Source organism: Lagopus muta, chromosome 16, assembly GCF_023343835.1.
Source record: "Lagopus muta isolate bLagMut1 chromosome 16, bLagMut1 primary, whole genome shotgun sequence".
NCBI lineage: Eukaryota > Metazoa > Chordata > Aves > Galliformes > Phasianidae > Lagopus > Lagopus muta.
The window spans coordinates 42,882-69,126 of record NC_064448.1 but is presented as its reverse complement, the minus strand read 5'-3'; the positions used below and the strand labels follow the sequence as shown (position 1 = coordinate 69,126).

General features: G+C 47.7%; 1 protein-coding gene across 3 annotated transcripts; it reads left to right on the top strand.

The window, feature by feature from the left end:
* On the top strand, positions 1–26,245 carry B4GALT5 (beta-1,4-galactosyltransferase 5). Of its 3 annotated transcripts, none has more exons than XM_048963455.1 (9): positions 1–273; positions 16,259–16,393; positions 19,077–19,190; positions 19,740–19,864; positions 20,467–20,583; positions 21,354–21,541; positions 21,722–21,844; positions 22,369–22,470; positions 23,334–26,245. In XM_048963455.1, exons 1-9 carry the CDS (start codon positions 147–149, stop codon positions 23,479–23,481), a joined length of 1,179 nt encoding a protein of 392 aa, XP_048819412.1. In that variant the 5' UTR covers positions 1–146; the 3' UTR covers positions 23,482–26,245. The 3 variants fall into 3 exon arrangements, with proteins under 3 accessions (XP_048819412.1, XP_048819414.1, XP_048819415.1); XM_048963457.1 differs by lacking the exon at positions 1–273 and adding an exon at positions 4,380–4,466; XM_048963458.1 differs by lacking the exon at positions 1–273 and adding an exon at positions 5,599–5,620.

Here is a 26,245-nt window from a genome sequence, read left to right as displayed (position 1 = left end):
CCTCGCTCCGCCCCGCCCCGCCCCGCGCCGCTGTGGCTCCTTCATGCGGCGGCGCTGGGCGCGGGCGGTGGCTTGGAGCGGCTGCGGTGCAGCCCTTCCCGCCGGGCCTCGGCGCATGTGAGCGGTAGGGCGGCGGCACATCGGCCATGCGGTGGCCCCGCGGCCCCCGCGGTGCCTGGCGGCTACTGCCTCGGCGCTCGCTGCTGGCCGTGCTCTTCCTTTTCTCGCTGTCCTCCTCCTTCCTCTATTTCGTCTATGTGGCGCCGGGCATCGGTAAGTGGTGGAGCCAAGGAGCTTCTCCGTTCGAAATGCTGAGTAATGCGGAACGGCTGCTGCAGCATTCCTCGAGGGCCAGAGCGGGGTGCGGTGCTCTTGGTACCCCACTCTGCGCTGCCCCGGCCGCGGGCTATGCGCCCCCGCTTGCCGCTGGCGTTGGAAAAAGCCCGGATCGGGGGAGGGTTTCCCCCCGGATCGCGTTGGATGTGTGCGTGGGAGCGGGCTCGTTCCTCCGCCGTGGGCACGCGCGGTCGTTCCCGTGACTCACGGGAGGTGCGGGCCGGGGCTGGTTGTCCTGGGCTGGCGGACGGAGCCCGATCCGAACGTGCTGATCTCGTTGGAGCTGGGAAGATAGCCCCAAGCCCACCGGTTGCCTCATACTTGGGAAGAGGCAATGTGTTAGACGTCTGAGTGTTCGCGATCAAAACTCTCCCTACTTTTTTCTTTTTTTTTTTTTTGTAAAACAGAAAGATGAGAGTTATGTATTTTAGAAGGATGGGTACTCGTCGCTGTTTTTCTGTATACAATACTTGAAGGGTGGATGGAACGGCAGCCTACTGAGATGGCCAGCACCGCGCGCCGCTGCTTGCAGGACTGTGCCCGTTCGTGGGGGGCGGGGATACTGATGCCTGGGAAAGCAACTGTTGTGTTTGCACTGTGTATCGCGTTTCTGCGAGAAGCCAAGGCTCACGGTCAGCGTGGCCTTCAAGTCAGCGCTTAGTGACGATTCTTTTGAAAGGGTATTTATTTTAAAAGAAATAAAAATCCTGCAAATGGAATTTTCTCCTTGAAATGTCATTGATATTGCTTGTGCCGTCCTGAGTTCGGACATTACTGGGAGACTCATGCATGTTTCTCAATGTGGCTTAAGTGATCGTTATTTAGAGAGCATGTCCCACTGGTGCCCCTGGGTTCTGGGAGCCTTTTGCAGGGCAGAGTGGGGTGCTGTTAGTATGTGAAGTATGTGAGCAGGGATGCTTGTTCTCAGGGTGACCTGACTGGGACTACTGTCCCAGGCCTGAGGCTTGGTGGCCCAGGGCTTTGCTGTCCTTATGCGCTGGCAGCTGTCATGTGGATTGGCTTTAGAGTGGTCAAATGGCTCTCATGCATGTGATTGAGGATGTTATTGTACAGGTGATGTCATGTGCCCACCCCCCAAGTGCTGCTTGGTGTTTCTGTGGCTGTGCTGCCACAGATGCATCCCATGGTCCTGTGCAGGGCACACAGATATCTGTCCTGAGAGCTGTGGTGTTACATTGTCTCATCCACTTTGTACTGTTCTGGTTGAGCAGTGTTCCTGGAGATGCCATAGGATATAAAATTTGGCATAAAACCAGCTGTCTTCTCAGAACTTTTCCCTGCTTGGACCACAGCTAGCACATTCACATTCCACCCTGTACTTTCACTATCTGAGATGCTAAGAGATGAAGTAGAGACTTGAAGGTGGTCCATGTGGATGTTAGTGCTGTTCTGTCACCTGACAGGGAGATAGATGAGTCAGAAGGTCTGGCTCTTGTTTGTTCTTCTCCCTGCATCCCCCTCCAACTTTCAGCCAAAAACAATCAGTTTGTGGCAGCCCAGACCAGTGTTCCTGGGGCAGCTGTGCTCATCATCCTGCTGCTTTTGCAGGCAGTTTGATTTTTAGGCCAGTATGGTAAAGAGAACTTGAAAGAAAAGCTATTTGTCCTCATGAGATGTGAACAGTGCTGCAGACCTCAATAAATTGAGCAAATGGTATGTGATGGGGGAAGTACCAGACGTGGTATAAGGCCTTAGCCCTGGGATGGCTGTCTGCAGAGAGCCCAGTGCAGGCTGAGATGTGATTAATCCCACTTCTTGGTCATACCTTAGTTTAAAAAAAATAGCCCAAATAAATGGGACCTGAAGCTGAGGAAGCTGTGTACAATTTTGAATCAGTCTTAAGGGTCTTTAATTTGTTCTAAGCTGATGAAAAAAGTGCTCCTACAGCAACCATTGGCTTGTGGAAGAGCAGGAAGAGCTGAGGGCAGTCTGTCCTAGGGCCAGGTGGGAACTAGTGGCTGTGATGGATGTGCAGAGTCTCTCTATGTGAGGACACAGTCACCTTGGTAGAGAGCAGAGGTGTCCATAACATCTGGTGCAGGCTCTGGATGGGGATGAGTTGGGGGGAAAATGCTGTGGAGTTGCTGAGGTTTGTGTTGGAGTACTTGTGTCCCAGTGCCAGGAGAAGACTGGGATAGTTGCACTTCTAGGTGCTGTCTCAGCATATTGGTGAGAAGCTTGATGGAGGGAGATGCTTGATGGCTGGAGAAGCAGTAAAAAGGCTCTTGATGCACTGTAGGTAAAGCCTGGCTCAGATGCCAGCAGGTGCCACTTCCCCATCGACATTACATGTTGCTGTCCTGTGCCCCAGGCTGAGCAGCAGTGGCCTACCCTTGACTGCTTGAGTCTTTGCTGTGCATGATGGAAACATGAGGAAGAATTTTGTTTGGAATCATTGAGGGCATGAGTGGGAGAGCTCAGCACCTGTGGGCAGGAGCTACACTTGGCACCTACTGAGAGCCTAGAGCTTTTGGGACTACTGTTTGTGCGTCTCTGGCTAATTTTGTGCCTGGGGTGTTTCCTCACTTACGTCCCTAAGCAAGGCTTCACCTATGAAGTTGAAATTTTTTGTCACCGCAGATTTTTACAGAGCAATCCAATGTCAGCATTCAGCATCTCTTCACAAATAACACAAAACAGAACAAAAAATAGAACACAAATAAAATGCTTGACTGTTTCCTTCTTCAAGCTGCACTGCAAGAACTCGTGTCCTTGGTTCTGGGCCTACAATGTCCTCTTAGGAAGCCATTGGGCACTGAGTGGCTTGCACAGAGGCAGCCAGGTCCCCTTTTGCCCCACACTGTTCCTTGGTGCTCACAAGCTTTAGTTTCTGGTGCAAATGGGATTATTATGTGGGTCTGTCTCATTGTGGCTGTTGTGAGCTCTGTGAGGCACCAGTTGTTCTGCTCTTGGCTGAGCTCAGGGCCAGGTAGGGCTGTTCCAGATGCAGTGGCCGCGGGGCTGCTACTGTGCCTCTGTCCCGTGAGGACGGGGGGCTGCTCCTCATGCTGCAGCCTGTCTGATGTGGAGGGCTGTAAGCTGCATGGGGCTGGGAGCAGGCTTTGATTTAGTTATGAGCAGTTGCACTGAAATAATCTTTGGAATAAGTAAGGCCTCCCTGAGATCTGACAGGGATCAGCCTGCTTGATAACTCTGCCTGCAGCCTAGAGACTGGGCTGGAAGGATGCAGGTGCAAGTGGTGGCTGCCACGCAGGCGTTGCCTCTAAAAGCTGCTTCTCCTTAATCGAACTTGGGAGGCTTGTGCTCCTGGAATTCATTCAGAGGGCTGCTGGTGCTTCAAAGAGCTGTGGTAAGATGCTCTGGCTGTCATGGCTTTTCACATTACAGTTAACCCATATGAATCTACTAAAAGTGTCTTTCCTTGTTGGCTTTGTGCTTGTGTAACAGGAACCAGGAAAGCAAGGAAATTCTATATTACTACTTCCAGGTGCAAGACTCTTCCAAGATGCTTGTACTTCTCTTTCATCTTGATAACTCTCACATCACCAGTAGGAACTTCTTAAACCATGCCTTTAATACCCTTTGCAGGTAATCACCAGATACCTGGAAAGAGAAAGGTCTGAGGCCTAGTACATGGGTGGCTGCTTCTAATTTTTCCTTCTTCAGAAGTTGGGGCCTCTATTTTAATTTATTAAAATCTTTTTGAAATTGGGTCTGTGCAAGTATTTTTCTTTCCCGAATCTGTTTTAGGAAAGTAATGCAGAGAATTTAAGTTGAGTGAAAGTTTGTTACCTTTGTAGGTAAGCTGTAATTGAGTTGGGCTTTACTTCCTCCAAGCTTATTGGGAATTGCTCCAGACCTTTGTACAGGGCACGAGTCAATAGCATGGGGCCTGGATTAAATCTGTGATGCGAGAGTAGTTCACATTTCAGTGGTTTGTTTCTGTGAGTGTATGGCAATGGAAAAGACCTGGTCAGCCCTGGGAGCAGAGGTGAAGGCAATTCAGCTGTGTGAGCAGAAAGGGTGGAGCCTGGCTGCACCTCTCTTAGACCTCATTTAAGAGCTCACTGCCACTAGGGAAAGATTTCTTTCTGGAGGTCGCTTGTTGGTGAGGCTTTCCCCTATCAACCTAGAATCTTTTGATACAGGTGAGCAATCTTCTTCCCTTCCTTTATAGCACCTTTTTATCATGCTGTCCTTCTGTCATCACATCTCTGTTGTAACGTCTTTCTCATTGTATTGGTGTGTCCAATTGCTATAGTGAGCATGACTCGTGAAAGTCACAAAGCCTTCTAGGTTAATTCCTGTGAATTAATTGTGTCAGAACTTCAGTGATATGCAGTGGATGAACACTTAGAACAAAAGTGTTACCAGCCTGGATTTCCAGGAAATCTGACCACTGTGGGCTTGGGAAGCCATCTAGTTTCAACAGGCTCCAAGTCACTTCAAGTAGCTTCAGGATGGAGAGGAGACCTCTGGTCCTGCTGTGTTGTACCTTGAGCTGCTGGCTCAGGTGTGCTCTTTAATTGCGTGAATTCTGCCAGCATCCCCTAGGACGTGTTCCCCTGGGGAATGGAGTTGAGGCTGTGCGGAGCTATTTGTCCCTTGCTTGTCAGAACTGTCCGTTTTGGTGCATTTTAATATCCACACAGTGTATGGGGTCTTTGCATGCACTGAACTCATGGGGGCCTCAAGGTGGACCCCATGGCATCAGCTCTGCAGAACCCCGCTGTAGTAGCACTGAGACTGCAAACCCAGAAGAAAAACTCCACAGGGCAAAATAAACCTTTTCCTCACCAGCTTTGTTTTTAAAGTAGTAGTATTGCAATAGGATGTGTTTACTTTGACAAAAACTGTGCTAGTTTGTTTTTGTGAGGTTTATTTCCATTTTAGCTTTTCTTTGCGTTCAGGTTGTTCTGGCTGTATTTTTGTCTGGCAGCACTGTGAGCATCAGTATATTAGTGTGGTTAATGCGTGTTTTGAAGCTCTCACCTCTCCTTAAAAAGTAAAATCTTGGATATATGTTTTAACAGAGAATGTTAAATTGTGTTTGTTAAATCTAGCACTTTGGCAAGTGGCAGGGTGTATATGAACTCTTGAGTCATGGCCTGAACCAGTGATTGATCGCCTGAGGCAAGGACTGGGTCAGCCCTGGGAGTGCAGGTGAAGGCAATTCAGCTGTGTGATCAACAGGCTCCACACCTCCTAGACCCCATTTAAGGGCTGACAACCTCTGGGGAAGGATCTTTTTTCTGGAGATCCCTCCTTTTTAGAGTTTTCCACTGTGAGCCTAGATCCTCGGGTATAGTTAAGCATTTCTTCCTTGATTGTTTCTTTCTCACCATGATAATCTTTCCAACTATAATACCTGTGAAGTACCATCCTAACCGTGCTACTCTTCCAGCTGTACAGAGGGTGTTTAGCATTGCTTCAGAGCCACTATTATTTTTAGAGGAAAGGTAGATCCGAAATTTGGAGGGTGCTGTTAAGTGCATGGCAGGAGGATGGCTCTGGAGACATTCTATCTGCTGCTTGGCTGGGCCCAGGAAGAGTGGGAAATGCACTTGTGGGCTTGGGCACAAGGCAGGAGTGACAGGGAGAGTACAGAGCCCTGTGTTCACTTACAAAAAGAGTTTTCTGGGTCTTTCTGGTGTTGTTTAAACCTGTACTGATCAAGGGAGCTGTGGCAGGTTTGTTGTGTTTGTAGTGACTGGACACTTTGTATGAAGTCAGAGCTGTAGTAATCTTTTGTGGCAGTCCTTGTAAATAGTACTGCAGCTGTATGATAGCCTGGTTTGAGCCCCAACATCAAACCCCAGATACAGAGAAACTGCAAGGGGGTTAGTAGCTGCTTTAACTGTGTTTTGGCTGGAAGCACTTGGCTGAGTGGGGATGCAGCCATGTGGTGCTGGTTTAGGGCTGAATCCCTGCCTGGCAAGGGGAGCATGCTGCTGTGCTGATGCTGTGCAATGCCTGCAGAGCTGTACTCTCCTCTCTCTCTGTCTTCCTGACCTGAGATGTAAAGACTGGAGTATTTCTGCATGGAGAGTGTCTCTGCACATTTGTTAACAGGAAAAAAGCAAACATGGTGGAAAAATCCTTTGTGCTGCTGTCATGTTGTGGTGTGGGCGTTGTTCTGCCAGGGCTTGTTTACATATCTAGGGAGTTATGGCAAGCTTATTGATTGGTTTCTCTTGAAAACTATTAGCAAACAAATAGTCAGAAGGATCTCTTCAATCCTGGCACTGCACCTGCCTGCCTCCTTTGCGCTGGGTGAGGCTGAAGACTGGGCTGCACTGGAACTTTAAATGCTCTGATGTGCTGACAGTGTGCTCCTGCTGAAGGTCTAATGGGTTGCCATGCAGGCACAGTGTCTGCCCTCAGAATTGTGCAGTCCTTGGCTGTAGGGCCTTCTTTCATCAGTGGCTGTGAGTATGCTGCATCTTGCACAAGGATTTGGAATTAGCTACATGGTTGCTGATGTTGGCAAGGTGCCTCTGGGCTCTTAAACAACAGCAACCAAAAAATCAACAAAGCATACAGAATAGACCAGGAAAACAAATACTGCAGTGCAACAGGTAGGCAGGAATTAACTGATTCACTTGACTTCTGAAAGCAGGAAAGCATTGCAGTGCTCCTGCACGTGGTGGGGCTATCCCATGGCTGGGATATCACTGGGGCATTGGGCTTGAGCTGTGTGGTGTCATGCAAACAGCTGGGCATGTTACACCAGGACCCCTTGTCTTGTATCACTGCTGCTGACTTGATGCAAGTGGCAGGGCTCGGAGCTTAGTCAGTGCGAGTTGACAACCTAGAAAACAAATGAGAAAAGGTATTGGCTGATGCATGAATCGCAGGCAAATAGAAGGGCCATATGCCAGAGCAGGTAAACCCCAAACTGAAGTGTCAGGTCACCTGAGCTATGTCCAGGATTTGCTGTGTTTGCTTTCTCCATCTGGGACTGCAGCAACCATCTGGAGGGGATTGTGCATGTGAGGTCCCTCTCCCAAACTCCCAGTCTTAAGGAGCTGGGGGAGAGTGTTTGGCTATGGCTCCAGCAGCATGTGTAAAGGCAGTGGCAGCCAACCTGACCAGAGCCCACTGCTGGGGTGGTGTGAAATGCTCCAACACATGCAGCTCTGTCTCTTGTTCTGCAGTCATGTTTTTCCCCTTCAGTGTTTTTCCAACTGGTATCTTGCTGCCAGCATTCATATTAATAATGCATGACTTTTTTTTTTTTTTTAAGGTGCTTCCTTCCCAGCATCCCTTTCAGCTGCTGAGTCAGAGAAGATTGTTATAGCAGCAGCCTCTGAAGCAGTGAAATGCCCCTGCAGTGCTCAACTGTATGTCATTTATCATGCATTGTTACTCTGCGGGCGGCTCTTTCTTGACTCTGGTTGAAGATACAAATGCCAAAAAGATGATTTCTATTGCACCAGCTGCACCACATGCTCAGGAACAGATTTTCTCTGCTGAGCCTTCCTGTGTAGCATTTGATTAAAGGAGATCTCATATTTGCTTCTGTTTTAGAAATCCTGTGAAGGTGGTGGTGTTTTTTTTTTTTTTTTTTTTTTTTTTTTTTTTTTTTTCATTGCCTGAGAACATGCTTTAGGACTGTGCCTAAAGCCACTATTCTTTTCCTTTATTCATAAATTAAGCCTATATTTTTTAATTCTTTGCATTCCTTCAGGATCCATGCCTGAGCTTTTTAAGGTAATTGTGCTGACAGAAGGCCCATGATGTGTCTGCATGGGTAAATTCACTATGGCTGTGGGAACATGCTGCTGCTGCATGCAGCCCGGGAGCCACAGATGCAGCAGGGATCTGATGGGCTCAGCAGGGGCTGCTGTTCTGGGGTCAGCCCTGCTGCTGAGTGTGTCCCACATCCTTGTCTGGTACCTGGGATAGGTGGTAGCTGTGCTGATTCCTGTGTTATTTACTTTCTGTTGGCTCAAATAAAAACTTGCTGTGTCCTCAGGAGCAGGTCTCCCCTCGCCCATGCTGTGGTGTTTTGTTTTCTTTTTCCTCCTGTGGTTGAGGTCAATGGTATCTCCTGCCAGGGCAGTGCTTTGATTGTTGTCTTGCAGTCACCTCTCAGGGCTGCTTCTCCTCGTTACTTAGGGAGCCTTGCAAAAGAAGCTTATGGATTTCTGTGCCCTGAGTTCATGAGACAGTGCTGGAGCAGCAGGGGTGAACGTTGTGTCCAATGCTTGGTACTGGTGGGGCTGTGCTCACAGATGGAATGTCACCCGCAGCTAGTGAGACAAGCCCTGGGCTTCTTGGCTAATGAGATTTGGGTGGATTATGCTATGTGTTTAATGAAGGGCTAAGCTCATTCCTTATTTGAAATGAATCAAAGCCCTTGAATGTGCTGGTCCGGAGTCCAGCTACTGAGCAAGACCATCATGTGTCTATGGCCCCATGGCTTCTGTTTCAGAAACCCAGTAGCTCAGCAGGCACATATCGGACATCACTGACCAAATATGAAATCGGATAGGAAAAGTTCCCAGTGATAGGGATGCAGGGGCACGGAGATGATAATTGCTCAGTGTTGTGATGAACTTTAGGGCGGGTGTTTTCCTTTTCTCACTTTCAGTTTGAAACTATTTTCCCATATGTGAAGCTTCATGCTTGCAGGCTGCTGGCACGCAGGCTTCTACCTTCTACATGAGCAGTGGATATTTGTTGTGAGCTTGCTGTGTCCTTGTGGCAGATAACATTCTTCAGAGCTTTCACAGGCAGCCCCACCAAACCCAACTGCTCTGAACTGGGAGCTGAAAGTGTTGGAGTCCCCAAGGGCCTGTACTTGCCACCAGGTTGCTGGCAGTAGCACAGTGTTGGATGCAATGCTAGCATCAAGCCTACCATGCAGTATTTATTTCTGTGCGGGCAGGAAAGGATAGAATTATTGATACAAGTGGATAGAGGTGTGTTCAGTGCCTTTTTTTCCATCCTCTGTTAGATAGACTGTGCACTCAGGGTCTCTCTGAACCAGCAGGGGAAGCGGTTCTGGGTGAATAACTGTCCCTTTCTTGCAAAGTTATCTTTTTGTTGTTGTTCCAGGAGGTGTCAGTGCTCTTGGCGGCTTTGTACCTGTGTGTGCGGTCACTGCTGTAAATGTGTGTGCTGCCTTCACTGTGGGAAAAGGTATCCCAACTGTGTTAAGTAAACAATTTACAATACACCGGCTGTTCAAATAATCTTCACTGTTATTAAGAAAAATATGTATGTATATTCCAGTAACCTCTCTCTGTCCTGCTGCTCTGCAGAAGTGAGGCAGCTGCAGGTGCATGGCTCCAGCTCTGTAAAGGTGACCATGAGTATGATCTGAGAGGTAGAAAGTAGGCAGCATGGAGGTGAGTTGATGGCTACTATGGAGGAAAGAGATACTGCTTCTGCTTTGAGGTGAATTGACTTGCACTGTTCTCAAATAGCAGATGCCTGTGCTTCTGGTTCTCTTCCAGTGCAAGCACACTGCGTATCTTGTGTCTGTAGTTCCATGCAACCTACTTCAGGCTACTTTTGGTGTTTCAAGGCCCTCAGCAGGCTTGCTAGCTAGCTGGCAAGTCTCTGCTGATCCCTTTTGGACAGCTCTTGGTTTGCTCCCTCATAGCATGGAGCTTGGAAGTGCTGCAGAGGGAGAGCGGGAGTATGGCGGGGAGGCTGCCGTAGTCTGTGTGTCTTGTTTGTTTTGCAGCCCTACTTCCTCTATTAACTAATGAGTGTTCCAGATCCCTGGTAAACAGGTGTGTGCGTTGTGGAAACACCTGTTGCTGCTGTGTGACCTTCTTCAAGTTTCTGTGGGGAAAGAGGGATGATAGTTTTGTGTCACTCCCAGTGCTCACCCTCTGTGGTCATTTGGTCTGTGGAGCTGTACTCTGCAATTTCTTGGCAACTAAAGAGTCCCCAGATGATGAGGGGTAGTCCCGGTGTAGGACAAGCAGGATGACACTTTGGGATTATGGGAAGCTCATCCACATCCCATCTACAAGAAGGGCTGTAAGGAGGATCTGGGAAACTACAGGCCTGTCAGCCTGACATCAGTGCCAGGGAAGGTCATGGAACAAATCCTCCTGGGAGAGATCACACGGCTTGTGCGTGACGTCCACGGGATCAGGCCCAGCCAGCATGGGTTCGTGAAAGGCAGGATGTGTTTGACCAACCTCATCTCTTTCTACGACTGTGTGACCAGACTGGTAGATGAGGGAAAGGCTGTTGATGTAGTCTGCCTAGACTTCAGCAAAGCCTCTGACATAGTCTCTCACAGTATCCTTCTGCAGAAACTGGCTGCCCGTGGCTTGGACAGTTTTACCCGCTGGATAAGGAACTGGCTGGAGGGCCGTGCTCAATGGGTGATGGTCAACGGAGTTAAGTCCAGCTGGCAACCTGTTTCAAGTGGTGTCCCCCAGGGGTCGGGGCCCATCTTGTTTAATATCTTCATTGATGACTTAGATGAAGGCATTGAGTGCACCCTGAGTAAGTTTGCAGATGGCACCAAGTTGGGGGGTGGTGTTGATCTGCCTGAGGGCAGGGAAGCCCTGCAGAGGGATCTGGATAAGCTGGATTGCTGGGCCGAGGTGAATGGGATGAGGTTTAACAAGGCCAAGTGTCGGGTTCTGCACTTTGGCCACAACAACCCCATGCAGCGCTACAGGCTTGGGGATGAGTGGTTGGATGACTGTGAAGAGGAAAGGGACCTGGGGGTGTTGGTTGATGCTCGGCTGAACATGAGCCGACAGTGTGCCCAGGTGGCCAAGAGGGCCAACGGCATCCTGGCCTGCATTAGAAACAGTGTGGCCAGCAGGAGCAGGGAGGTGATCATCCCCTGTACTCAGCTCTGGTGAGGCCGCACCTCGAGTACTGTGTTCAGTTTTGGGCTCCTCACTACAAGAAAGAGACTGAGGCCCTGGAACGTGTCCAGAGAAGGGCAACGAAACTGGTGAGGGGTCTGGAGCACAAGTCTTATGAACAGCGGCTGAGGGAGCTGGGATTGTTTAGTGTGGAGAAGAGGAGGATCAGGGGAGACCTCACTGCACTTTACAACTTCCTGAAGGGAGTTGTGATGAAAAAAGATCTGGCTCTTCTCCCAGGCAAATAGTAGGACCCAAGGAAATGGCCAGAAATTGTACCAGAGGAGGTTTAGGTTGGACATGAGGAGAAACTTTTTCAGAGGGTGGTCAGGCACTGGAATGGCTGCTCAGGGAGGTGGTGGGTTCGCCGTCCCTGGCAGTGTTCAAGAGGCATCTGGATGAGGAGCTACGAGATACGGTTTAGTAGCTTGTGGTACTAATAGGAATGGGAGGGTGGTTGGACTAGAAGATCTTGCAGGTCATTTCCAACCTTGCGATTCTATGATTCTATGATTCACAGTGTGTGCCCCAGGCTGAGCTTGTATCTGTTCTTTTTCCTGTTGGTATAGAACAGCAAAACCTGATGGATGGGAGTGTGGCAGCTGTAAGCTCCCTGTCCCTCACAGGTTGAGATTTTGCTTGTAGGCAATGTTCCCATTGCCCCTTGCTTGATTCTGAACCAGGCCCCCTTTATCCCTTGCTGAGCTCACTCACTGAACAGCTGTAGAGGAGCTGCTAGGTCACTGCTTGAACTGATGATTGAGCACCTAGTGAAGGGGTGTCGCTGGCACAAGGAAATTGTGCCTGTGCTCCCCATGGGCCCAGAAGGGATGGAGCTACCCTGGGCTTGTGTAAGGCCTAGCCACTGAAGAGAGGACGTCTCTTGGACCTAGGCTACTTCTCGCGAGGGAGCGCTGCACAGCCAGAGATCTCCTTCAATTGGATGAGTTCTTTAGTCTATATATGACTATTGGTCTAACTGCGAATACTTTACCTTATATATCCAAAAACCTGTGAAGAAGCAATTTTGCTTCTTTATAAGCAGAACAACAGCATAGTTGCTGCTTAACTGAGATTAATATGTAACTTTGTTACAGAGCATTGCTTCCAACACTGAAGGTTAGTATAAACTTGGTTTATGATGCTGGGCCGCTTAACTCATATTGCTTCTGGGCTAAGGTTTTGGGGTTTCTCAGGATGCTGTTGGAGCAGCACTGCTGCTGGCAAGTGTGATGTTCCTGGGTGTTAGGGCACTCTAGGGGGCAGTACAGGAGCGGGTGACAAAAGCTGATCTTTATTAGGAGCATGTGACAGGGCTCACCAAACTGACTCCCGTGTTCTGCACCCTGCTGGTAGCCAGGAAAGCATCACACAGGCCATGCATACGATGGGATGGCTCTGGTGAGCTTTCAGTAAGTTAACGGATAGCAGGATGAAATACTTCTAATGAGGTCATTCTCTGGGAGAGAAACAATATCAAACATGTTTGGTATTCCAAGGCTACCTGATTCTTGATAAGCTAACAAATGCCTTTGGTTATCAGTGTCCTTAGAAAATCAGGGCTGGCTGTACAGGCTGCCCCACAGTCAACAAGGAGTGGATCCCATGGGGTGTGTGCAGGGAGCAGGCAGTGAACAATGGCCTGGGGCTCTACCAGTAAAGCTGCCCTCTTAATGTCTAGATTAAGAACCTAGGGACTGTTAGAATAATCTGGCTTCCTCATGCTTCACAGTTTTTAAAATTTTTCTTACCACTTCAAGATGCAAACTCCAAACATTGGGTCAAACACCACTGCAGTTTCTGATCTTCCCCCTTGGCTGGTGCATGTGAGGGCTGGTAACCAGCCAGGTTGGGAACACTGCTCTGTAATTACCGGATAGGTACTGCTGCCCTGCTAATTCTTAAGCCGTTTAACTTATCAAGTAACTCCTTACTGTGCTATTTATAGGCAAAGGGATAAGTTGCAGTGTTGGTGTTAAAATTAAATTATACAAAACTAATCAGAACCTCTTATTTAATTGCTCTGGCACTGTATACTTGGGAATACAGTGCTGCTGCACAGGAAGGCTAATGGAGCCTTAGGTCTCCTGGTATGTTATCCATGGGATGCTGTGCTGCCCATCTTCCTCATTAACGTGTTTAGAGGTTCTGTCTATCGTAACTGCCTTTTCCTTAGAGGCTGAGTGTAAGGTGAGTGTGGTTTGAAAACTGCTTTATGTTGCTGATGAGGCTGTATTGGGATTTGCTGGAGGAGCTTTGTGACAGTGCCCTGGGGCTTTCCAGATCTTCCTTCTCATCTCAAGTGTCTGATGCTGTATGAATCCAGTGCTTTATGTGCTCTCCTGGTGCCAAATGAGCTGTGTGTGTGGTTAGAATTTATTGCTTTGTTGTTCCAGCACTTGCTTCAAGGGCAGGGCCCAGGCTGACCATATGTTTTGTTACATCCGGAGGGAAAGGAACCCCCGAGCAACTCCTCAGTGCTGGCTGTGACAGAAAACTGTAAATCTCCATACAGAGACAGATGCACTGCTTCTTCCTCAAAGCCTGGGTGCTCATACCACTATGGAAGCACAGTGCTGGCATCCATCTGGTCCGTCTTCCTGGGACCTTACTGTCCTTGAGCTGGGGACAGTCTGGTCCTTTGGGAACAGGAACAGGGCCTGAGCGGCTCAGACCCAAACTTGTGTTTCCAGCTGGCTTGGGTCATGCTCAGCACTCTCCCAAACAAACTGCTGTGCTAGAAATTGCTCTATTGTCATTTCTTGTATGTGTTATCACAATGAAATTAATTTTCCATGAGGGAGCCAGCTGTTTCTTAATTAGAAGTGCTCTGAAAATACCAGCTAATAAATGAGTAGGGTAAGACTTCAGTGCTTATTTCTGCAATTGGACTTCTCTGATGTTGCTGCCCCAGGGTTGTTGAGTACCAGTTTTCCCCCCCACCCCTTCTGTATGCTCACTGAGGTGTGGGTTGGAGGGTGCAGGTCTCTGGGTGCTGCTGTGACCCTGTCATCCCAGCAGGATTGGCTTGTCCCTTAAACTAATGAGAATAATGTTACCTCAATCACTTGGGCAAACAGGTTTTTGAATATTGCTTGTTTTCTATGTGAATAAATGAGGGTTTTCTGGAAATGCATGGGGGGGGGGGGGGGGGAGTTCCTGATGGTGGTTGAGATCCCCTCCTGTCCTTGTGCAGCTTTTTGTGATGTAGCCTGGCTGCAAACACTCTGGATGTGCTCTGAAGTGCTGTGTGCTCAAATTGAATAAAGAGAGAATGCTAGTGTAATTTCCCATGTGGTCTGATGTGATTATATTAGCCATATCTTGCATTGCAGAGAACTGTTTTCTAGCTGAAACCTGGCTCAGCCATACATGTTGCTCCCAGAGAGGGGCCATGGTTACAGCCAATGATGACAATGATGCTGATGGCACTGTGACTCTGGCCTTGGAGGCAGCTGAGTTGTGCGTTATGCAATTACAGTCTGCTCCCACTACAATCAAAAGCCAAGGGAAGTGTGGGCCTGTGTGATTTTGAGTACAGCCCTGGCAGCTGCGCTGAGCTGATTTGGGCACTGTGCGGGTATAAAGAGTGAAATGTTACAAATAATGTGTTTTAAATGTGATTTCCTGGGACACAGGAATGAGTGTGTATAATGGCACTGGGTCATAGTGTGGGGTCCATGGCATCAGCTGGGGAAGTGAGGTCCTGGGGGGGTCTTTGGTGCATGGCTTCCGACCCTCTTAGCAAAGCAGTGAACATCGGAGAGGGCAGTGCTGCCTGGAACAAAGACAGGCTTGTTTTCACTTGAGTTCCCCTGAGGGTGGTAATGGCTGTGACAATCTGTTAAGGATTCCCACTGCAATTTCATGAAAGTCAAAATGAGCAAGTCATGTCATATGGGCTCCTGTGAGGCCATGCTTCATCTCCCCCGTTAGGGAATGGGGAAAACAAACACTACATTCAGCGCTGGACAAACCCCCCTGTTCCTTAAATTAGGTGGGGATTGGATGCTGATTTGTGTCTCTTCCATTCCTTCATGCTTCGCCAAATCTGATGTCACTTTATGTAGTGAATAGAAGGCATAATGGAGTAGAAAGGTAAATGACTTGTTCAGCATCAGCAAGCTGTTCTTTGCACTGACTCTGGCCCTGTGTGAGCTGTGAAGTGCAAACGTGGTGGGGCCTGGCTGCTGTTATTGCAGCCTAGTGCTGGTACATATCTCCAGCAGCTCCAACTATCCTCTGGCTTGCCTTGAGCAAACAAGGAGAGGCTGTGCCCTGTCTTGTGATTTTTTTCCTTTAGGGGTTTGGAAAGGGAAATGGCAAGCCTTGAATCCTTACTGTGATGGCTAAAGTGGAGGTGTGCCTTGCTAGTCCTTGTGCTGCTCTTTACACTCCAGCTCCTGCTCGCTGCTGTGCTGGTGTCACCCATCCCATGGGCAGGAAGAGGCTGAATTGCTGGGGAATACACTCTGACAAACTTTGAGGCAAATTCATCTTTTTCAATCTTTGCATTTGCATTATGCACTCCTGTGACCTCCATCACTGGCACATTTGAAGGGCAGTGGATAGGCCAGGAGGGGCTGGGAAGAAGCATTAAATGAGCTCTTTTTGCTGCTGGCCCTTTGGTACTATAGTGGTAGTGTGCTGGGGCAGGCTGTAGCAGGCTGATGAAAAAGCACCTAAGCTATAGAGTGAGATATTTACTTATATGGGAAACATGCTGAGTTGGACATGGGCAGAAGGAGGGTTTCATCTGAGGACAGCAGGAGGAGACACGTTTATGTATCCTGTTTTGAGGCACTAGTTTGGCTCACTTCTGAATTAAATGCCTGTCCTTACACAGCAGAAGACATAATACAACCTCTGACACCAATGGTAACTGGGCTGATGGGTCAGCTCATCAACTGGCTGCAAACGTGTTCTGCCCATGCCATGACTTCCACGGAACCTGGGTCACCCAGCGTGTGTGGTCTAGAGCTGTGCCAGCAGCAGGGAGCTTCAGGGCAGTAGGAAAGCATTCAAAAGTTTTGTGTTTCACTTGCTTACAACAGGTAATGCTCATGGAAATATGTTTGTTTTTCTTGCAGTGAACACCTACCTCTTCATGATGCAAGCCCAAGGTATCATGATTCGTGAAAACATGAGAACAATAGGAGCTCAGGTGTATGAGCAGGTGGTCCGCAGTGCCTATGCCAAGAGGAACAGCAGTGTGAATGACTCAGGTATTTCTTTAACAATTATTCTAATTAAAACTTCCATTTCAATTGGAAATAAGGTTGAACTCAACTTCTCTTCCTTGAAGGAAATAATTTATGTTGATAAATGCAGGGTGGGAGTTTTGACTATTTTATATATATATATGTGTGTGTGTGTGTATTTTAGTTCAAATGTTTCACTTAAATAAAGGGTAGAAGTAAGTCTTGATATGCCTCAAATGAGTGGATATTGAGCTGCAAACCTCTTTGCTTTCCAGGCACATCAGCATGTTAGATTCAATCACTGTGAGGATAAACACTTAATCTCAGACCCTTTAGCAGGAACTAGGTGATCTTAAAGGTCCCTTCCAACCCAAACCATTCTATAATCAGGTTTCAGATTTAAAAACAAAACAAACAAAACTTTTGGGCTTATACAGGCTCACAGAGTCCTGGCATCACACATGGAGGAGCCTGTGCTCATCATCTTCATTCCCCAATACAGGGTGAACTGCAGTGAGTTAGCTGGAGAGCTGCCACCAGCCCTTGATTAGACTTTGGGTAGAGCACTGGGATCCAAGAGGCAGCATTGGATCCCAGGCCATTCCCACCCCTAACATACAGTTAATGAAAGGCTTCCAAGTGTTGCTATAAATACAGTGCAGCAACAGAAGTGTACTGTTTGTATATAACATGGCATGAGGCATTGCTCCGGAGCTGGGGCTAGCAGGTGTGACACTGAGGATGCGTTCCTGGCACCCACATGTCACCTGCAGTCATGTTTCTGCTGGCTCCATCTGCTGAGCTGCAGCATGAGTCTGCAGTGTGTCACTAGAGCTATGGGAGCTTTAAAGGTCAGGATGGCTTCCTGGGTTGTGTTTTCTTATTATTATTTATAAAATGCTGTGTCCCTCCTGCTCAGTTTGGGGCTGGAAATGTCAGCTGAAGATGCCTGTTGAGGAAGGAGCTTGCTGCAAACTAGAGAGAAGGAGACTGGGTGCTTTGGTGATGTGAACCTCTAACTGGTGGGCTGTCATAGGGTCTGAGCCCTCTGAAGTTGGCCATCAACTCTATGAAGTGGGCAGTGAAATGCTGCTGCCGAAAGAACTGGCTGTGCCCAGACAGCAGCTCTGCAGATGTGGATGGACAACCTCTCTGCTCTAATCTGCTATACACCAGCCTTGTGTGGCTCTCCCCTGGCTGTGAGGTTAGAGCAGGTGGTTGTGGCAGCATCTGTCAGGGCATGTGGCCCTGTGACCACAACTACAGTGCTAACACTGGGTCAGCATCTTCCTCTCTGAGTGTTTTCAGAGCCCTCAGCATGATCTCTGCGGGCATGCTGTGTATATCCAGTGATGTAAATCTTCTTGCTGTGTGAGAGCTGAGGGACCCACGCCGTGCATGCAGGCCATGTGGCAAATAAGCCATCAGAAGGCAGCAGAGGCTTCAGGGCATGAGGAGACTGGCTCCTTCCTGGTTGCCCCAGCACCCAGTGGGCAGGAAGCTACTAACGTTCTTTGAGCATCCCCAGTGAGGCAATGAAAGGCAGCATCTCTGTATGGAGCTGGCTTGTGGATGTGTGTGCCTTCCAGCCCCTGCAGCTTTAATTTCTAGGCAGGTGGCTTAAATGTGGTGTTTGGTACTGAATGGCAAGGTGACAAAGCACAGAGTGGTCAGCTGCAAGGACAAAGTCCTACTTTGCCTGCTATATTCATGGTTTGCTGTGTTTTTTGCCCCGTTATTAAAATGAAGAAGTAATTTATGACTTCTTAAGCATTTTATAGTAGATGCATTAATAAATTTCTGTGCAAGTGAGCCAGGAAGATCCTGTCATGTTTCAGCAACAAACAAAGCACTCCATGCAAGGAACAAGAGCTGAGTTTCACTCTGTCAATGAAATTAAGCATTGAGAGCATGTTGCAGTGGTATGAGCTTAATGGGAATCTGTTTATTAAAATCTAGACAGTATCACTAATATGTAGGGAGGAGAGGGCAGGAGTTGGAGGTGATGAATTCCAGTGTCCCAGTGGGCTTGGGGTATGGGGCTGCCTGGGATAAGGTAGTTGCTGCAGGGACAAAGCCCTTGGAAAGGGCTGAGAAAGTGGAGAGGCAGCATCCTCCCATGACAGCTGATGCATTACTACAGAAAGGAAACTTATCTTGTGCTGGGAACATAAGTTGTGGTAGGCTGGAGCTGCATATACAAAGTTAATGACTGGGTAGACATAGAAAGTGGAATTTCATAACTGTGCAAAGATGTAAAGCAGCTGGAGGTGCCAGCAGTTCAGGGGCTTTCACCAGAAGGTGAAAGGAAGTGGAGGAAGAAATGCTTGAGAAATGGGCTGTGGCCTGCTGGGGTGTAGAAGCTCAGCATGAACCCTGTGATCCGCATCTGGCTCCATGCTGGCCCTGTATTCCTGAGCCCTGCAGGATGCAGTAGCTTCTTCTTCACTGCACCCCTTTGCCTTGACCTGTCTGTGATGCCTGAAGGCAACAGTCTAATCAGGAAGCTGACAGTTTCTCTGGCATGGCTTCACCCAAGGCACTGAGGCTGCACCTGTGGCACTGGGTCATTGTGCCAAACCAGGGGCTTGTGCCTCATGAGGACACCCCTGTGACACTAGGAATGTGCTCAAGGTGTTGGGGTTTGCTAATGGTGGACAGGCAAATTGGTGTAGACTTTCTTTTCCTTTTTTCCCCACTTCTCCAGATTATCCTCTTGACTTGAATCACAATGAAACCTTTCTGCAAGCTACAACTTTTCTTCCTGAAGATTTTACGTACTTCCCCAACCACACCTGTCCTGAGAGGCTCCCTTCTATGAGTGAGTACTCTGCGTGCCCAGCAGCTCCGTGCCCCTTACCTATCATAGCACAGCACACTATGGCACTCTGCAGCACCCTGGTTCACCTCTGTCCCAACTATCCCACAGTGCTCCAGGGATGAATGATAGATTTGTTCTGAACTGTCCCTTCCTGGGAAATCTTTTTTTTACATGATTGCAGATATTAATTCCTGCTACACTGGAGGCGTGTCTCCCTCCTGAAGCTTGCCTATTGCCTGGTAAACACGAACAAAAGGGGAATTGTGTGCTGCTAGGCAGTTAGGAAGCTGGGCAGCCCTTTTCCAGCTCCCTGACTGCAAAATGAGCACAGGCTGCAGGGTGCAGTATATAGGAGTAATGCTCCTGCATAGGCAATATTAATTGGAAAATTAGCATTTGCAAGGTAGATGTTTCTGAAAAGGGGAAAATGGCTCCTTAGTTGTCCCCAGTGTCTTGGGACGGAAGAAGCCACCTGTGCTTGGTGCTGAGGACATGGCAGGGCCAGGCAGGCACCGCATGGTTCCTGACCCTCTCCTGCCACCTCCCCAGAGGGCCCCATTGATGTAAATATGAGCGAGATTACGATGGAGGACATCCACCAGTTCTTCTCCAAAGACCCTTCCATCAAGCTGGGAGGCCACTGGAAGCCGAGCGACTGCCTGCCTCGCTGGAAGGTGAATGGGCACTGAGGAGCACCTCAGGGCAACGGGGGTACTGGGGATGTTGGAATCTACGTATCTGATGTGCTGCAGAGTGGTGGGTGTGAGGATTCCTGGGAGGTGGGACTGCAGCAGCTGCAGAAGAAATGCTGCTGATGATGGCTGTGTTAATGACACATGAGTCAACTTTGGATTTCTGCGAAGGCTGTAAAGAGGCTGCAAGGAATTTGCCCACCTGGTTCCCACTGATGAGCATCCAGCATGTTCCTGTCCTGTGTGGGAAGGAGTTTCCCTGGGGAGGAGAGGTGACAGGGAATCTACCCAGAGGGAGTGGCACAGCGCAGTGTAGCTGTCCTACTGCTGCCTCTGTGCTGCTGGGCAGGGGCACAGGGATGGGGGCTGTGGGCCTTGCAGGATCAGCAGAAATTCCCCCAGAAGTGAATACCAGAGCCCTGACATGGGGGTGGGAAGGCATTCAGGCTGCCCAGCCCTACGTGGGAGTCAACTCATTCATACAGGGAAGAACAGTGCTGATGCTGTGCCAGCAGGCATCTCCTTGGTTTGGAGTCTGCAGGGAGCTGCTCTTGGGTTGCAGCATGAGCTTTTTTCCTCCTCAGGTGGCGATCCTGATCCCATTCCGCAATCGCTATGAGCATCTTCCAGTCCTTTTCAGGCACCTTATTCCAATGCTGCAGCGTCAGCGTTTACAGTTTGCATTTTATGTCGTGGAACAAGTAAGTGGTCATGATGGGCAGCGCTGGTGAGTATGTTCTGGTGTCAGTGCAGCAGCAGCTTGCCAGCACAGTTCTGTTTTGTGTCCTGAGGGAACTCCCTGCTAGATCTGAACTTCTGAACCTCTGGTGTTAATGTTGCAATGTTTAAATTGTCCCATCTTAAAATTGGCAAAGATGTTGTCCCAAAATGACTGCTTTTAATCTAAAAAATAAAGCAGACATTCAAATTTCTTGAAAATACTACACTTGAGGTGTTTGTTATTATTATTTTTTTTAAGACATCTTTGAAGCAGGCATTTTCAGTTTCCACATTACCTTTGTGTGTCTGTGGCATCTTCTGGGCCTCAAGGATGTGCTCAGCTCTGGTCCATGTGATCTCTGGGAGGCTTCCACCAATGTGGAACATCAGGCTGTAATTTGATGTGTGTATGAACTGTTGCTTGAGCTATACAGCATCATCTACTCTGTAGACATGCCTTCTTGTTTAGTTGTCCTTGCTCTTCTGGGTAGTAGCCAGTGAAGATTGTTAAATTTTTTTTTTTTTTTTTTTTCAAGTATCTGACTAGTAATTTTCACATCTTTATTTTTGCTATTGTACATTCCTGGTATGTAAGCTCTGGTTAATCCCACTAATCTGTCTGTTCCAAGATATCACTTCTTTCTGAGCAGTGGACTGGGGATCGGACTGCTCTTCAGCTCCCTCAGTCTGTGTGGGAATGCCCTTGCATGGCATGGGACTCCCTTTGAAGGTGCTCTGTTCTGTTCTCTAGGCTGGTACTCAGCCCTTCAATCGTGCCATGCTCTTCAATGTTGGCTTTCGGGAAGCGATGAAGGACTTGGACTGGGACTGTCTCATTTTCCATGATGTGGACCACATACCTGAAAATGACCGCAACTATTACGGGTGTGGACAGATGCCGAGACACTTTGCTGCCAAACTGGACAAGTACATGTACCTGTAAGCACTGTTCTTCCTCTGCACTGCAGCAATAGATAAGGAGCAGTGTTAGATTTTCTTATCAAAGGCAGGAGTGTAAAGTAAAACATTAAAAGGAGAATGGAGGAGAGTATTCTCACAGCTCTGGCAGGGGCTATGTGGTGGCTGATGCCTTGGTCCTGACCTCTCTCTCCTGCTCAGGCTTCCCTATAATGAGTTCTTCGGTGGGGTGAGCGGTCTGACTGTTGAGCAGTTCTGGAAGATCAATGGTTTCCCCAATGCCTTCTGGGGCTGGGGCGGTGAGGATGACGACTTATGGAACAGGTATGTCTCTGCCTGTCCTGCAACCCTGTAATGAGGTAGCAACAGAGCTTTGTGCAACACGCTGCTGCTGCCAGCTCTGTGGAGCACAGAAATTCCAAGAACTCAAATTTCTGAGCATGGTGCTAGGAGCAGCATCAGACTCATAGCATTGTTGTATCCTTGCTGTGTTGTGCTCAACTGAGCTGGGCAGAGCTAGCCTGGCTGACGGTGACATAGGTCCAGGTGGGTGGCACTGCAGGCTACAGATAGAAAACAAACTGAGGAAGACTGGCTGTGAAATAATGAGCTTTGTTTGCAGTTTTCCATGGTGGTGATGTCAAACAATCCCCAGCTGATCTTTGGGTACCTTGAGGTGCTGAGATTGGCACAGCATAGGCAGAGGTGGGGGGTTTGCACAGTGTATCTGCCTGGTGGAAAGACAAAGCTGCTGTAGAAGCCATGAGTGCACTGATTGTACATGCTGGCAGTGTTCACAGCACAGCATGTGCAACAGTAGACTTTTTTTCTTCCCCTTTCCAATGCAGAGTGCAGTATGCAGGCTATTCAGTGACTCGACCAGAAGGAGACACAGGGAGATACAAATCAATTCCCCACCATCATCGAGGAGAAGTGCAGTTCCTGGGAAGGCAAGTGATTTTTACTATTACTCTTAAGGAACCTGAGACCTTAGCAAAATTTACAGTATGTACAGGGCTCCTTGCAGCTGTTAAAGGGCAATAACAACTGTAAGCTGTGAAGAAGACGAGAGACAAACTGCTGCTGGGACTGCTCTGACACATTAATGTGAAGGCAAGGGGATCCTAGTGTGCCTGCAGCTCCTCTGAAGGCTGCCCTTCCTGCTTTCTGCCGTGGTGTTGCCCACCTAAGCAGGGTGACCTTACCACTTTCCCATGGAAACATTTTGTTATGCTGACATTTCCTGATGCTATCAGGTCTTTGAAGCTAGCTTAGGCGCATCCTCCTTTGCTGTAACCCAGAGCCTCCTTCTTCCTCCTGGCGTATCTGTTTCTTAGTACTTTTCCTGCTCCAACTCCCCTTGGCTTCCCCTTGCCCTGAGTGCAGCTAGGTGTCAACACAGCTGTACTGCAGGGTGGAGGCTGGGTCCTATCCTGCCACCAGACTGCTGTTTTTTTGTTTTCTGCTTGTTTTTTTGTTTGTTTAAATTATGTTTCCTCTAAATTTTGTTGAAGCTGCTCTTGTTGCAGTTTCCTTCCCCAAAATACAATTCATCTCCTTTCTCATCACTCAGACTAACACCCTTAGATCTGCTTTTGTGCATGATCCGGTTTCCTAAAAATGGTGAGGACTTCCACCTCAGCCAGGAGCTGGAGCTTTCCCTGAGCCCAGGTAGACTTTGGGCAAGAACTGGAGAACAAACAGCGTCTTTATTAAAGTGTAGAATTTTGTGATGCTGGGAATGCCTGCATGCCAGGAATTCACAGAAGGCGATGTGAGGTTGTTTCATGGGCCTCTGCTTCTCTCTGAACAGGTATGCCTTGCTGAGGAAGTCAAAAGAAAGGCAAGCTCTGGATGGCCTCAATAATTTGAACTACTTTCCTAATGTCACATATGACGCCTTGTATAAGAACATCACTGTCAACCTGACACCAGAGCTGGCTCTGGTAACTGAATATTAAGTGGAGAAAATAACTTTGTTCTGCCCTTCAACAAGAGAACATCACACCTGACTTTCTTTTCCAAGGGTTGTTGAGGACAAAATACTTTGTCTAATGAAGGATCACAGTATTTTGGAATATAAGGCTGAAAGTGTGTGCACAGATTGTCCCAGCTGGCCCAGCCCTACCCGGTCCTCATGTGCTGAGCTCCACAGGCTTTTTTGTTCCCTGTCATTTGCTTTCTGGGTTTCAGGACAGCTGTTGGAGCCGCTGCTCTCATCTTCACATTCCTCCAGCAATCCTCAGCTCCGGGCTCAATTAGGGCACGTTCTTTCCTCTGGCAAGTGTTGGGAGCAATGCAGTTGGAACTGCCCTGGTGGGAGACCAGACAACTTCTGGTACCATTCTTCTACGTTTGTGCTGTGGTTTTTTTTTTTTTTTTGGTTGTTGTTGTTGTGTTTTTTTTTTTTTTTTTTTTTTAAATGACCTGCTTAAAGTATATACATCAGAATCGCTTCTTAAAGAAGTGTAAATGTAAATATGCTGTGTAAATTGCCCATTTTTATTATCTTCTAAGGTTTGAATCCAAGCTAGAGGTTTACATAAGGTCAGTCACTCATCTTAGTCCTGAGTTCTGTACGCACTTGTGTGTGCATTACTGTATGTGTGCAAGTTGTTCCCTACTCCACCAGTGAGAATGCTTGCATGATTTAATCTATGCATATGCATTAATATTTGTGGGACAGAGCCCTCAGCATTAAAAGCAGTAGGTAAGAAATACAACTATGTTGTCACTCCTTACAGAAATCATGGAGGTGGCTCCTTCTGGGAAGAGAAAATATTTCTATCATGTTTGTGACATACTGTGCAGATCAGTGTGAAGCTGGATGGGATGGGATCTACCACCTGTTCTGCACAACACAATGGCAGACATGGCTCTGTGCTCCTGGGGGCTCACCTAGTCCCTGCCATCCTCATGTGGAGCAAAAGGGATCTGAGGGTTGTTCTGTGGAAGAGAATTAGGTAAGCCGTGAGTGAACCCAGTGATGTGGTTGCCACTATTGGCTACTTGAAAGTACTGGCAGGAGTGCAGCTGGTGGACAGGCTGTCTGCAGACACCGGTACAGGATAGATGAAGGACACGTGAGTTCAGCTTATGCAAGCTTGACAACTAGGAACCTGACAGCTTGGTCTGGTGCCCCATTCAGCCTCTGGAATTCTCTGCCCCCATCCTTGCTCTGCAGCAGGCTGGGCTGTGACTGTCCCATCCCCTTCTTGCCCTGAGTCAGTCTGTAGGTTACACAGCATGTATACAGTCATTTTTACTGGACTTCCCCAACTTAAAGGTAAATATATTGGGGGTTGTGTTTTAAATTGTATTTATACAAAGCACTTGTGAGTATTTAATCTCAGAAGTACTTTAACTTACTGCATTGTTTACCTTAGTTTTCCTTCCTGTTCATAGTTTACATTCTTTTCTTGGACATGCATCTGTTGTGGGAGTGACTGCCCAGAGCATTCCTAACCTGTATCTGGAAAATGAGGGTTAGAAAACAGTTCTGGTGTTGCAGATCTAACTGGCCAGCATGAGAGGACAGCGAGCCTGCCCTTGAAAAGTGCCGATAGTTTGGAACCTTAGGTTTAAATCCTTTGAATTTACATGTGCTTTAAAGTCACTTCCTAAGGGGATTCAGTGTGGTTATTTATAGGCAGAGGTGAGGATTTGCTTTTTATGACACATATAGCAATAAAGACTTCCATTTCTGAATCTTGATCTCTAATTCACATGATCCTTTTCAGATGGTAAACCTGTGTTGCCCTAACCCTCTTTTCTTTAATCTTGAGACGTTGCTAGAAATTTCTTTGTTTAATGGTGCTTCAAACAAGGAATGTATTTCAACTTGTCTACGTTCACTACTGCAGGAAATCATGCGTGTGTGTGAGTAGGTGTTTAACTACCTTTGTTTGAATCCTCAGCCTTTGAAGTGTATCTGACCTCCATTGCACCTTGTATTGAACAAAGTGAGATGTTACCTCTGCTCAGAAATGCACTGTACAGTTGGCATAAGAGTCCATTTCACCTTTAGCAACATCCTGTTCATAGTTTTTGTTCTAATTATATTGAATTTCTCCCTTTTTAAAATGTGGAATACCTTAAAATGTGCACTGTTAATCTTATTGGATATGTCAGATACTTTATAGTAAGTGTAACTGTTAAAAACATACTGTCAAGCACATGTGCTGTTATGATGTAGAAATTCTCATATCAAGGAGAACTCGTACATATTACAGCTGAAATCCAATGAAACTACTTGTTCGCCCTTTCCATGTTACCACAGTATCACAGTCCCATGGAGGGCAGGACATGTTCAGTGCTGACTTTATTTTTAATAAGCCATAGGAGTTTAATTTGGAAAAGTATTTATTTTTGATTTGCTGTTTGTAAATTTGTAAAGCTCTGCTTGTCTAGGGAAGGTAACGTGTGAGCAACAGCCACAAGCTGAAGTTGCTCACCAGCGGAAGTGGCTTCAGACTATAGTGTGTCTTTCCTGTCCTTGCTCTTGAGCTTATTGAGCTTACTGTTACGTTTTTAAGAGGTGCCGGGGGACATTTTTTGCACTGAAGACTAAGTGTTTTGAAACACACACACACACACACACACTTCTCAACAAAGCAATCCTTTATGTTATTACATTTATTTACCCATGTCTTTGTACATTTTTGTATTTGTTAATTTATGAATGATTTTTTTTTCAGTAAAAAAAAAATACATATTCAAGAACAA

What these genes read in the sequence shown, in the direction of transcription:
- B4GALT5 (XM_048963455.1), top strand. Translation starts at nt 147, where the DNA reads ATGCGGTGGCCCCGCGGCCCCCGCGGTGCCTGGCGGCTACTGCCTCGG. An exon ending in CATTTTATGTCGTGGAACAA is followed by an intron (nt 20,584 to 21,353) that starts GTAAGTGGTCAT and finishes TCTGTTCTCTAG; the next exon opens with GCTGGTACTCAGCCCTTCAA. An exon ending in CTGGACAAGTACATGTACCT is followed by an intron (nt 21,542 to 21,721) that starts GTAAGCACTGTT and finishes TCTCCTGCTCAG; the next exon opens with GCTTCCCTATAATGAGTTCT.